General features: G+C 36.0%; 1 protein-coding gene across 1 annotated transcript in view; it reads left to right on the top strand.

Annotated features, from left to right (window-relative positions):
• The window catches only part of ZSWIM6 (zinc finger SWIM-type containing 6), a 211,207-nt gene that overhangs the window by 152,013 nt on the left and 45,190 nt on the right, over positions 1-14,004 (top strand). The window contains exons 3-4 of the mRNA XM_034960047.3: positions 3,889-4,037; positions 7,379-7,529. Of these exons, the coding sequence (XP_034815938.2) occupies positions 3,889-4,037; positions 7,379-7,529 (300 nt within the window). The remainder of the gene's footprint in view (positions 1-3,888; positions 4,038-7,378; positions 7,530-14,004) is intronic.

The raw sequence follows: 14,004 nt of genomic DNA, 5'->3' as shown, positions 1-14,004 counted from the left end.
TGTCTCTTCACTCTGTTATTTCTTTTGCTGTACAGAAGCTTTTTAGTTTAATTAAGTCCCATTTCTCTATTTTTGTTTCTGTGCTTTTGAGGTCTTTGTCATAAATGCTTTGCCTAGACCAGTGTCCAGGAGAATTTTCCCTAGGTTTTCTTCTAGTATTTTTATAGTTACAGGTCTTACATTTTATGATGAGACGTAGGAGTTCAGTTTTGGTCTTCTGCATGTGGCTATACAATTTTCCCAGCACCATTTATTGAAAAGGGCATCCTTTCCCTAGTGTATATTCTTGTGAATTTTGTGGACGATCAGTTGGTTGTAAATATGTGGCTTTATTTCTGAGTTCTCTGTTATGTTTCATTGGTCTATGTGTCTATTTTTATACTAGCACCAGGCTGTTTTGGTTACCATAGGCTTGTAGTATAATTTGCAGCCAGGTAATATGATGCTTCCAGCTTTGTTCTTTTTATTTATTTGGATTGCTTTGGCTATTTGGCCTCTTTTTTTGGTTCCATATGAATTTTAGGATTGTTTGGTCTAATTCTGTGAAAAATGTCAATATTTGGATAAAGATTGCTTTGAATCTGTAGATTGCTTTGGGCAATAGGGTCATCTTACCTATATTCTTCTGATCCATGAGTATGGGATGTTTTTCCATTTGTTTGTGTCATCTTTAATTTCATTCATCACTGTTTTATAGTTTTTTTGTAGAAATATTTTACCTCCTTGGTTAAATTTATTCTTAAGTATTTTATTTTGTTTTTTGGTACTTACTGTAAGTAGGATTTGGTTCTTAGGTAGATTGTTATTGGCGTATAGAAACACTACTTTTTGTATGTTGATTTTGCATCCTGCAACTTTACTGAATTCGTTTATCAAATTGAATCATTTTTTGATGGAGTCTTCAGGTTTTTCTAGATGGAAGATTGTATCATCCGTGAACAGGGATAATTTGACTTCTTCTTTTCCAATTTGGATGCCTTTTATTTATTTCTCTTGACTGATTGCTCTGACTAGGACTTCCAGCATTATGTTGAATATGAGTGGTGAAAATGGGCATTCCTGTCTTATTCCAGTTCTTAGAATGCTTTCAACTTTTGCCCATTCAGTATGATGTTGGCTGTGGGTATGTCATATATGGCCTTTATTATTGTGAGGTATATTCCTTTTATGCCTAGTTTGCTGAGGGTTTTTTTTTATCATGAAGAGATGCTGAATTTTACAAATGGTTTTTCTGTCTATTGAGATGATCATATGGTTTTTGTTCTTTATTCTGGTATCACATTTCTCAATTTGCATGTTAAACAATCCTTGCATCCCTGGTGTAAAACCCATTTGATCATGGTGTATAATCTTTCTGACATACTGTTGGATTGGGTTTGCTAGTATTTTTTAAGGAGTTCTATGTCTGTGTTCATCAGGGATATTGGTCTCTAGTTTTCTTTTTGTGTGGTGTCCTTGTCTAGTTTTGGTACCATACTGACGTTAGCCTTGTGTAATGAGTTAGGGAGGATTCTGTCTTCTGATTTTTTGGAACAGTTTCAAGACAATTAGTATTAGTTCTTCTTCCTACGTTTGGTAGAATTAGGCTGTAAATCCATCTGATCCTGGGCTTTTCTTTGCTGGGAGATTCTTTATTACCGATTCAGTGTTGCCACTCATTACTGGTCTGCTCAGGCTTTTCTGTTTCTTCTAGGTTTTCTAGTTTTGGGGCATATAGTTGTTCATAATAGGTCTCTGATCATCTTCTGTATTTCTGTGGTATCAATTTTAATGTCTCTGTTTTCATTTCTGATTTTATTTATTTGGATCTTCTCTCTCCTTTTCTTGGTTAGTCTATCTAGCACAAACATCATTAATTGCCTGAAAAGTGGTACACTGTGTATACTTTTATTCTCCTTGATTTTTTTTTTCAATCAACAGTATGTCCTGGATATCTTTCCATTGTAATGCATGGAGAGTCTCCACATTCATTTTTATGGCTGCATAATATTTCATGGTAGGAATGTTGAAATTGATGCATATCAGGACAAAACATCTTTTATTATTTAGAGTATTTCTTTCTTCCACTTTGGATAAGTTGTCATGAATTCCCATTCATTACTCTCAGGGAAAAAAACTAAGCTCTTTGCCAACCAAGGCACTCAGTCTGATCCTGCTTCTTTTCTCCAGGATTATCTTGTATTACTCTTCCTCTCATCTTCTATTCTTGGGTTGCATAGACTGCCTTTTATTTCTTCCATGCACCATGTTTTTTCCTGCCTAAGGGCTATGCTCAAGTTCTTCTCACATGCAGACCCTTCTCTCCTTTCCTGACCTTTAGTTCATTTTTAAGTAGCTTTTAATCCACTTAAGGCAGATCTCAGCTCAGTGCCATTTCATCAAGGTATGCTTACCCTAGCAATCCAAGGCCCAGTCAGAATTCTCTGATGATAGAGTCTTCCATCACCCGGCCCTCTTCCTCTGAGCAGTTATTACCATTTATTATACATTTATATATATGATTAATTAGATTGATATTTATCTCAAAAACTTAAAGGAGTGTTTTTCAGCTAGTGGGTGGCCACCTGTTATAGCTTATAAAATCAGTTTTAAAAATTGTGACAAGCCCTCTTTAAAAAATGAAATAGAGTAGAAAATATTGAGCCTTTGCTTATAGTAAGGACACTTGCATCAGATTTTTGCAGATTAATCATATGAACACACAGACACATAAGCATATTAGGCATGATGTAAAATATATTTCTTATTGTGGGTCTTGTTCAGCAAAATTTGAAAGCCCCTGAACTAAGTTGTAGATTCAGTGAGGACAGGAATTCTGTCTAGTTTGTACCACTATTCTATCTCCAAGTCTAGCAGAGAGGCTGGCACTGAGTCAGGCACTCAGTAAATATGCTGACTGGCTGAATGAATGAATGAACATACACTTTTTCAGGCAGGCTCAGGGACTCACTGCCTTCCTCTACTAGGGACTAGTAGGCCTTGGTTCTAAGCAGATGTTAGTGATTATTTCTTTGGTTAATTGAGTCTGCTTTAGATCATTAGAAGACAAGAAAAGTAATACAAAACCACACCTACAGATGTATTATTTTAAGGGTTGATAAGCAGAGAAACACTGAGGATGAATAGTTTTTAGATCTAATTTTTTTTGTATTACTTATGAATCTTAGACCTTAAAATACCATTTTATTTTATTGGCAAATAATGAAACAATCTTTACCTCCCTAAATATCTGGGTAGTTTTTTAATTTCTAAGGTAGTCTACACACATAGGGCTTATTACTTAGCTGCTATCTTTGTGTGTACTTCAGCAATAAAATATTTATGCAGTTTGGCAAGGTGATACTACAACCTGGTTTAATACAACAGCTGCACTGCCTGTTCCCATGTGGCTTGATTTCCCTTTTTAATCTTCGGTTTTCTGCAACTAAAGACTTATGTCAGCATGTAGTTTATACAGCAGCAGATAATGGTGAAAACTTATTGAATTAACATAGTAAAGAGAGAAATACTCTGCTAAGTTTACTTGTCTCATATTTTTCTAAAGTCTTTGAAAGACATTTTTTCCAGCATGGCCTACACAGCTTTATAAACATCATGTATTTACAATGAAACACTTTTGTGAATTTGATTTTTTAGAGAACCTATAAACTCATCTCCAGAGATAAAATATAGAAATATCTCAATTCTAAAGTAATCTGCATTTGACTTAGCACAAATCAGGAAAGTTCTGGAAATAAGAGTGATCCTTGTATTTAGTTTGTCACAAATTTGTATGTATAATTGAAATTGAGATTGAATTAAAAAGTAGGCAAAAAGAGTCTTAATTAATCCTTTTAGCACAGAGTTTTTATCTAGCCTGTGTGTTATTATTTTTCTTTCTATTTCTAGGTGCTCCTGATCCAACAGCAGGTGCTAGTATAGATGATGAAAACTGCTGGCACTTAGATGAAGAGCAGGTTCAAGAACAGGTTAAACTGTTCCTTTCCCAGGGCGGGTACCACGGATCAGGGAAGCAGCTTAATTTGCTCTTTGCAAAGGTATGATTGTCTATTTCTAAAGAAATATTCTAAATATATACATATATAGGGACTATCTGAATATGATCATGTCTACAATAGGATAAAGCCTTTTAAAAATTAAAGAACAGGGTCTTAGTTGACCAATAGAAACTTTTGTATTGTAATGCAAGCTATTTTTTCCTTAGGTGATCTTAGACAAGATATGGGATATTTTTGTCTCTCTCAGTTCCTATCAATAAAATGGTGATAATTTATACAATTTTGAAAAACCTCTTACAATAATAAAAGCAAAATAATTAACAGTGTTATTCAAAATGCCATTTTTTTCAAGTTTTTCCCTTTCTAGTTAATTTTCCCAAGAGAACTTAGTTTTATAATCCCTAAAATGTGCTTTAATTATTTAGTTTAATAATGTCAGTATCTGTAAGTTAATTTCAAAAGCTTGAGTTTTAGAGTCATATAGATCTCAGTTTGAATCCAAGTTCTAGATCTTTCTAAGTATATAAACCTTGGCAAATTATTTATTAATTTTCTCATTCAGAAATTAGCTAATAATAACATATCTCCTAAAACTGTTGTGATAATGGTGTTAAATGATGCTGTCTACTGTTCATCTTCGTCATTAAAAATTGATGGCTCAATAATTTAAATTATCTGTGTCATAAGTTCCTTGTGAGCGGAAGCTGTGTGTTTTGTTTATACAGAAGTTTCAGTACCATACACACATTTGTAAATACTGGATAAAATGCTTTTTGAATAATATTAAATCGTTATATTTTCATTGGGGGTATAGTCATCATTATGATTAATGTATTAACATTGGTTTTAAAGGAACAGATAGCTGTTCATTGATGCTTTTGTTGAATATCTTCTCTAATATTTGTTATAATTAAAAGATTTTTATTTTAGTTCAAAAGACTTAGAGTAAATCCTGTTACTGGGTATGGCCAGGAATAGTGTATTCTGCTTAATCAATACCATGTTCATAAAGATTTTTCCTGTATACCATATGTAGATTGCCAATTTCCCCAGAATTAGATTACAATAAAATACATTTAGCTCTAATACTACTTTACACATGATTTAAGCATTCTTTGGTGATTCACAGGCACTTCAAACTCATGTCATGCCTCCGTGTCAACAGTCTGAAAATTAATTACCATTAGGCTATAGATGTACATGAGTGCTGGTTAAATAGAGAGTTCTGTTTTATATACTTAAGAGTAAAGTGTTTATTTTCATTGCTGTTGCTGTGTAATAGGTTAGAAATCTACCAGAAAAAATAAACATTAAATCAAATCCATAAATACTAATAATGTAAAAGGTTTAGTATATTTAGACACACAGGAAGTATTTCATATATTCTTATGTTAGAAACAGTTCAAAAGATGTATTATTAGCCTGGTGTGCAGTTGTTCTTTTTATCCCTATATATTATATACACATTATGTATGCCATATGAAGTAATAGCAACCTCTAATTTTGGAATTAGCTTAACTTGAAGTTAAGACAGATATGGGTTCTGATCCAAGCTGTTCCCCTTGTCCATTGGGCGAGTTATTTTACTTCTCTGAGGCTTGGTTTTATAATTCATAAAATGGGGATTATAATCTGGCCTATTTTACATGGTTGTTGTGAAAATTAAATAGTAAGTATCAATGTAAAACTCTTTAACATTGTATCCAATAAATGGCAACTCCTTTTCTTCCTCCATCTTCACCTGTTAATGAGTTTTTAGTACTTTGATATTGGGAACAAACTCCTTTATAGGAATACTGAAGTAACGCTCTTGGAAGCACAACCTTTGTGATTCAGGGTAGAAGTGCTTTTGAGTTCTTTATAAAGCTCAAATTCTAACGCAGGTGAGGAATTTCCATTTCTTGAGGGTGCAGATCTCAGGCAGGATCTATTCTAGATTTGGGCTGCTTTATTGAAGATCTACTATTTTCTCCTTTCCTTGCCTTTCACATAGAGAGTCCTGAAAGAAGGACCAACCACCCCACCTTTTCTACTGCTTGTGACCTTGCTCCAGTAATTTCTTACGGGGAAATTACAGCTGAGATTCTTACTTATTGAATACATAGCAGTATACATTTTTGAAGTGGATGGATTCATTTAGGGCTTGCTGCAGAGAGGCTTACCCTTGTGTTTCCTTTTTCCTTTCTTTTATTTGGGAAATGTAGCATAAGAGTAATGGACAAAACTTAAAGTTCCAACTTGAGAGGCAAAGTTAACTTATTAGATCTGTGGTTATTATTCTGCTTCATGGATCACCCATATAGAGCAGGAGAGTTCTTGAACCTAACAGGCCTGTCCATTTTCTTTTACCATTGCAAAAACAACCCCATCTGAGTGAGTAGAAGTATGCTGCTGCTCTTTATATAAAAAACTTAAGTGAGAGAGAACCTTTATGCAATTACTAATTTATCTCAAAAATTGAAGGACTTGCACAACTGCGAATATACTAAAAACCATTGAATTGTATGTTTTAAATTGGTGAATTGTATGGTATATGAATTATGTCTCAACAAAGCTGTTCCTAAAAAAACTAAAGGCCAATTGTTATTATTATACACATTATCAGATCTACTTAGAAGATTTCTTGAGTTCTCAATGGACTCTGCATTAGGCTGTGCTTCTCTGATGGTAAGTACAATCAGTTGGAGAGTCAGGAAGGTGCCAAACTGTTTGTCCTGTTTGTTTTGATATTGTATTTCTTTAGGCTAGCAAACTTATGGCATCTTACTAAAATTATGGCATCTCATTTTATGCAAGGAAACAGCAGCACCTTGCTTAAATCTGTTTTGGTATACTAGGTAGGTTCAGATACCTGTTCCCAGTGCCAGATTTTACTTCTGTGGTTTGTCAAAGCATGAATGCCTACTTTGTTGGATGTAATCTTGAATCACAAAGTGTACTTGGTTTAGATAAGAGAGATACTTTGAAGGAGAACTGGAAAAAAAGTTTCTACTGGACATATGAAACACGATTTACTCACCTTAATCAGTGTGTAAGACCCAAACAGAACATTTTTGTAATTGAGAGCATTTTTTCTTCATATGGATTCTAACATATAATTCAAAATAATTAATGATCATTTCTTTGATTAAATTGCTATTTAGGGTAGGGAGTGGTTTTAAATTTTATATTTTGTTTGCTTAAGAGGGCTGGTGTGAAGGCTTGACATCTCCCCGCCTATCCTCCACCACACACACACACACACACATATACACACACACACACGGAGAGAGAGAGAGAGAGAAACAGAGAAAAGTGGTGGTTTGTCTGTTGTGTTGCTGTGGGGTTTTGTTGTGTTTTCGTTTCGAACAATTTTCTAAAGGTCTGTTTTTCCCCACTAGGTGCGGGAGATGTTAAAGATGAGGGACTCCAATGGGGCCCGCATGTTGACCTTGATAACAGAGCAATTCATGGCTGACCCTCGCCTGTCACTTTGGCGGCAACAAGGCACTGCAATGACTGACAAATACAGGCAGCTCTGGGATGAGCTGGGTAAGCATGTTTCCTCACAAATTACCATTGATTTGCATATGGATAAATACCATAGTCAGATGTTTCAAGAACATGGTCGTCGTATTGCTGAAGAGAGAGCTGCTCATGCATGGAACGTGTTGCCAGTATATAGGTTAGAAGCATAGGAGGATTTAGAACTTGGGCTGGCATTTACAGAAAACAACCTTAGCAGGGTTTTGGGGGAATTGCCTGATCTCGAGGAAAGTTAAGTGCAGGAATCTCCCTTTAAGTATTTGGAAAAAAAAAAGCTGTATTATTTTTAAATAGCAGTTTTATATTGTAGAGCTGGTTACTTATTTCTAGATTAATATTGTAATCGATTCAGCTAAAATTTAGAGTCTTTCTTCCCCCTTCTCCCCACACTGGAATTATTAAAATTAGTTGGATATTCATTTTATTTTTGGCTGCTATAGATTTAAATGAACTGTTGATCCTCAGAATGGAAAAATACAGCAAATTCTAATACTTATTGCTTCCTAAATTCCTGGTGGTTAAAGATACAAATATATCAAGTGTTCAAAAAAATGAGAAATCCACTAGTCATGTTCATTAAAAGAATACTGGGAATTTTATTTGGATGAGTCTTGGTACCCAATGTTCATCGCTAGGGAAATAATGAATGATGTGTTTATTATCTTGTCTTTTTATTAAGAAATCTATAAGTGACACCTGAAATTTTGACAAATATATCAGTACCTGTATTAATTTTATGAGAAGTAAAGTTGTCTATATTTACTAGAAGATCCTAGTCTCAGTGAAATTTTTCTTGGCTAATGATGGACCACATCATGCTGATTGATCCCAGATGTAGTCTAAACCAAACGATGCTGTTGTCTGTGAAGATACCAAATGACCATAACTGGAAGGGGTATTTGAGATTAGCCGTTTTACAAATAAGGAAACAAGTCCCGAGAGGTTAGGAGACTTCCACAACATGACACTGTGTAATCTAGGGTTATGCAGCAAGTTGGTAAAGGATGTGATATCAGTATTTTCTTTTTCCTATTAATAGGATATACGTTCAGAAGTTGGCTGTGGACAAGTTTGCGACTTGTGAACTATTAGATATTTGTTGACTTTTTCCCTGGCAATTTTCTTAAGTATCTTGTAATAACTTAATCTTGCTGCTTTCTTTGAGTCTCCTGAAATAATGGTAGTGCCCTTTCCCCCTAATCAAAATGTAAATCAATCTGTAACTACAATAGATAGTTTCGATGTATTAGAATGATGTTTGGGGGGCACAGTGTGGTGGTTAAATAACACAAGTATAATGCATGGTTTAAATAAGTATTTTCATAAAATCCTAAATGTTTTACTTTTCAAGTAAACCTTTTTCAATTTTGTAACTCTAGTATAGACTTGATTGGTTAGATGCTTTATAAAGTAAAAAGGATTAGCATTAAGAAAACTATAATGAAGGGGATCATTTAAGGAAAAATTATTGAATTAATATTAAATGAATGCAATTTAAAGAGCTTTGGTACTTAGAGAGACTTAGAATTACAAACGACTGTTTAGGAAGAAAATACCAACTAAATTTTTTGGTTACCAAAAAGGGTACTGGTGGTACATACAGTCAAATAAAATTTGCAGTGTTCACATTTAATTCATGGTCAAATGTCACTTTTCCAAGTGGGTTTTGAAAATTACGTACCTTAACCCTCAATCAGAAGTATAAATTTTTATTAGGTGGAAGTTTCCACCAGCTGATTCTAGTTATGCCCTCTTATGGACTACTTTCTAATTAAGGACCAGGCTTTATACAAATTCTTTGATTTCAGTCCAGCATAAAGACCACAACTTCTCGTCCTGTGTGCCCCCCACCCACTGCCCAATCATTACTAGACTGCCAGAAATTCTCCTATGTACTCTGATGGCAAGCAGAGGTCACTTGCCATTTTAATGGGGTCTAAGTTCTGTGAAGAATCTCACGTAGAAGTAACAGTAAGTAGCACATCTTAATATTCATTCACCAAAAAATTAACTGAAAGTTGCTTCTGGACTACAAAAGGAAAGGCTTTTGCTTCTTAATAAAATGGGGGAATTTGACTTTGTGCCCCTACACAGGGCTCACATTGCTTCAAGGCTCTGCTTTGGAATTAAATGCTGAGCACTGCCAGATGCCAGACATTGAGAAGAGGCTGAGTTTTGTCGGCAAATGGGATCTGCAAGTTAATTGGTGTTTTCTGTAGGCTTCTGGCTGTGAAATGAAATTGGAAGCCCTTTAGCCACATGGATAATACAGGACCTGAATACAAATGTCACATGTCACCATCAGGACCCACTGTGAGACAATAGTGTTCCCACTCCAACACCGCACCATTACAGATCATTTAAATATGGGGATTACATTTAAACTAAAAGCCCCATTTGCCTTTTACTGCAATTTAAATGTCCTCTTAGCAAAAGCTAAGTGACAAATTAAATGAAAAAAATGCCGACATTTTTAAAGCTGTAATGCAAAACAACCTTTTATTGCTTCTCATGTGCCACGAATGAATCATTATACTTGTCAACCCTAAACCAAGCCATAATTGGAGCAGCTACTGTTATCAAAGTGGGGCCGCTCTGTGACAGCTTAATAAAGCTGAAACTGTTAAATTAAATCTCAGATGCTTAACTCCTTAGCACTGGTGGATTCGTTGGGTCCATTTCTGGCAGTGACCAGTACACCAGGAAAAAAAAAAAAAAAAAGATTCCTGGCATGAAAGCCTTAATCTGATGAAAGTGTACAAGCGAGAGTATGCTGGCCAAGTAACTCTGCTTCTTGGCAGATGGATTTGGAGCCATCAGATTGTCAGCCAGAAGATTACAAAATCTTTTTCATATGGCCCAGTGTCCCCCTCCCCAAGATTTACAATTTCCTGCTTACGTGTGATCTATGAAAATTTAAGTGTTGATGTTTCAAAATTAATTGTAAAAGTAACATTTATTTTAACTTTTTCTTTCTTTCAAGTGAATATATGAAAACTTATTTGTGGTAGCCACAGGCCCAATTTCTTCCCTCCATGCTCCAGCTAACAAAGGGACTGATTATTCTGTTTTTCTTTTCTAATATAAGTGCCTATGACATTCATTTGGTATGAGTTAACTTTTGTGATTTACTCCCTGATTTTCATAATGTAGTATGAAATAGGTACAGATGCATAGTCTTAAGATCCTGTTTATTGCATCTCATTTACAGATACATTTATCTTATACATGAGTCAGTTTTTCAAATATTAATTTTACTTTCTCTACATGGTGTTCATTTTCCCAAACATACGCCAGTGTTCTCAAGATGAGTAATGTTGTATCATAATCAGCTATAAGAAAAGGTATATATTAAAATAGAAGGCCCCATTGCAATGGTAGAGGTTGTACGTTTGATAGAAGCTACATATTTAGTAGAATCTATAGAACACACACCTCTTGAATTACATTCTTTATTCTGTGACATGCAGATTTTCTGGAAAGCAGATCACAGAAATAACCTCTGGATTTCCAAGAACAACCCAGTGCTGATTGGGGGTGAGCACACCTACTGTTAGCTGTAATGGCTGTCTGTTCAGCACACTTAATTACTGTGGGGGTCTAGGGATGAGGGGATACACTGTAACCTCGCATCTGTGTTGATGGCTCTCTTTTCTTAAATGTATTCCTAGACTGCAATTTTACTTTGCTTCATAAAACTATAGGTTGTGGCTGCCAGTCTATTAAAACCTAAATAAAATGATGTCATTAGAGGAAACAGTTAAATAACACTTAATTACAGTTTTATCACAGGGAAATATTCTTAAATTTTTATCTTCAACTGTTACATAATATGTTTTTCCCCAAGTTTTAAACACTTAACTTTCTCTTGGAGCTGAGTCACGCGCTTTGCTTTCTAGCATATAAATCCTGTTTCTTAGGGAGCGGGTGGGCTGCCATTGCAAGAGCCTTGCTGCACTGAGATTTGCTCATTCAGTTCACAAGAACAAGGTGGCATGTCTCAGAGTTCTTTTCACGGCTTCTCATCTGGAGACCTAATTCTGTGTGAGCAGAAATAGCCAGAGTTAGATTGTTTTTCTAGTTTGAATTTCATTGTATGATTAGTTTGACCACTAGTTATTAAGCAACAGCTATAATGTTCCTTGGTAGGGTGCTAGATAGATTGAGTGGTATACAGATTCAGGACACTTAGAATTAGAGTAAATCTAACTATGTTTGGCAGTAGAGAACACAGCCTACCCTTTGAGACTATATTTTTTGAATTAACCTGCTCCATGGACCCAAATGCTGTTCCATCTTCCATCCCAGACTCAAATAGTGATTTTTCTGTAACCACCTACATTATTCTTGAATAAGGAGAAAAACATATGCTTAAGTCACACATTCAAAATGATACTTTTAAGTAATTTAGGACAGTCTCTGTGTACCAGAAGTAAGATTCTAAAGGCTCTGCTTTACTCTGCTTTATAGGTAATTGTGGAGAAATTTCTGAGGAATGCTGTCTTACATCTTTGAAAGCAGTAGGCTTAATAACTGCCCCCACCAACCACCCCATCCCTGTTTTGAGCTTCTTACTTTAGTTGAGTTATTCAAACTAACTCAAGCTTGCCACATTTTACAGTTGATGGTGGTTAATTAATGGCTAAGGAGCAACTGCTTCTTTTTGAGAACTGGAAAGCTTACCAAAATGGTTCCCCATATACATAGTTACCTCTTTGCTAGTACCATGAAGAAAAAGCAATTCCGAGAGTTCCCTTGCAGCAAAAAGATGTCAGTACACACTTGGTAACTTCCAAATAGCTGGAAGTATAGAGCATAATTCTAATGAACCACATATCAGGATTGCTTGTCATCTACCTGTTTGTCTTCCCTGGGCATAAGGAGAGGACAGCTTTCCCACAACATAACACTGTCAGTGCTGTGTTGTTAACCTTCTTTCCAGAAGTCTTATTGTGGTCTCTCTATCAGTGTGTATGAAGCACTTGCTATGTCTAGAGGAACAGATGTATTAGATATTTGATTTTGGGGTAGGTGATAGTACTGGTAGCAAGGAGGGGGTGGAGAGATGAAACATTAGGAGATGTGATAAATAAGAACAGCCAAGAATGGATGAAGGAGAACTTTGACAGAGTAATTTCATTACAAATTAGTACAAAGGTTTGTAGAAACCAAATTTAATATGGTTTTATAAGATGTTTATGGAGGTGTGTTGCAGGGAAGAAGCAGTGTGAATACTCCAGAAAAAAGAAACAACCTGAACAAAGACAGCAGTGGGCTCAGTGGAGGAGAGTAGAGAGCCTTCAAACTCATTATCAAAACTGTTGAGATTTTCAATCCAACCTTGCTGTTCTGTATTGTTGCTTAAAAGCGGAGAAGAGGGAGATGGTAGACAGGTATCATAAAACCTGGATTTTTGCTTTATTTCTCATTTTGGTCTAGCTCCTAATGATAACATAGTTGCCAACACTTATTTGTCAGGAACTGTGCTAAGGACTTAATGCATGTGTTGTTTTATTTAATCCCTGAAACAATCCTGTGAAATAGGTCCAATTATTTGCCCTAATTTTACAGCCAATAATACTGAGGTTTAAGGAGGCTTGATAACTTGCCCAAGGTCACAGTAGCAAAGCAGGAATTTAATCCCAGGTGTCAGTGACTTCAAAAACATAACCACCAGACTAGACAATGTCCTCAGCTTATTATTATTATTATTATTATTATCATTATTATTTTGAGACAGAGTCGCTGTGTCACCTCGGCTGGAGTTCAGTAGTGCGATCACGGCTCACCACAATCTCCGCCTCCCAGGTTCCAGTAATTCTCCTACCTTAGCCTCCTGGGTAGCTGGGACTACAGGCGCTGGTTACCACACCTGGCTAATTTTTTGTATTTTTAGTAGAGATGGGGTTTCACTATGTTAACCAGGCTGGTCTCGAACTCCTGACCTCGTGATATGCCCGCCTCAGCCTCCCAAAGTGCTAGGATTACAGACATGAGCCACCGTACCTAGCCAGCTTATTGTTAAACACTATTATATGCCTCTCTTCCAGGTAGTCTCTCTACTCGGAGCAGAGCAAGGTCAAAGCGAAGCTCACCTAGTGGGGAATAAACCCTGTAAGAGCTGCCTGGCCTTGTCTGCCTACCCATGGTACCACAATCCTGACTACCATAGTCCGCTGAGCTTACCTAGTCTAGTCGCCCATTTGTACCCATGTTTACAGGGACCCTCTAACTTCAGGTTCTTTGAGAAAACAAGCACATGGGTGCAATAGCCAAATACGTGCCATTGACTGAGAACTGTATTAAATAATAAACTTCAGCTTATCATAAATATAGGTACTACATGCTGTAGTATGGGGTACTACTGTAGGATAGAATACAGTGAAGTTTGTATCCCATTTTCAGGTCCCCTTTGGTAAGGAGCCGGTGAAGACCCTTAGCTCATTGTCTTTGCCCTGGCCTGAACTAGGCCCTGATAATG

Source organism: Pan paniscus, chromosome 4, assembly GCF_029289425.2.
Source record: "Pan paniscus chromosome 4, NHGRI_mPanPan1-v2.0_pri, whole genome shotgun sequence".
Taxonomy (NCBI): Eukaryota; Metazoa; Chordata; class Mammalia; order Primates; family Hominidae; genus Pan; species Pan paniscus.
The sequence above is the reverse complement of the archived record's forward strand: the minus strand, read 5'-3'. Positions and strand labels throughout refer to the sequence as shown.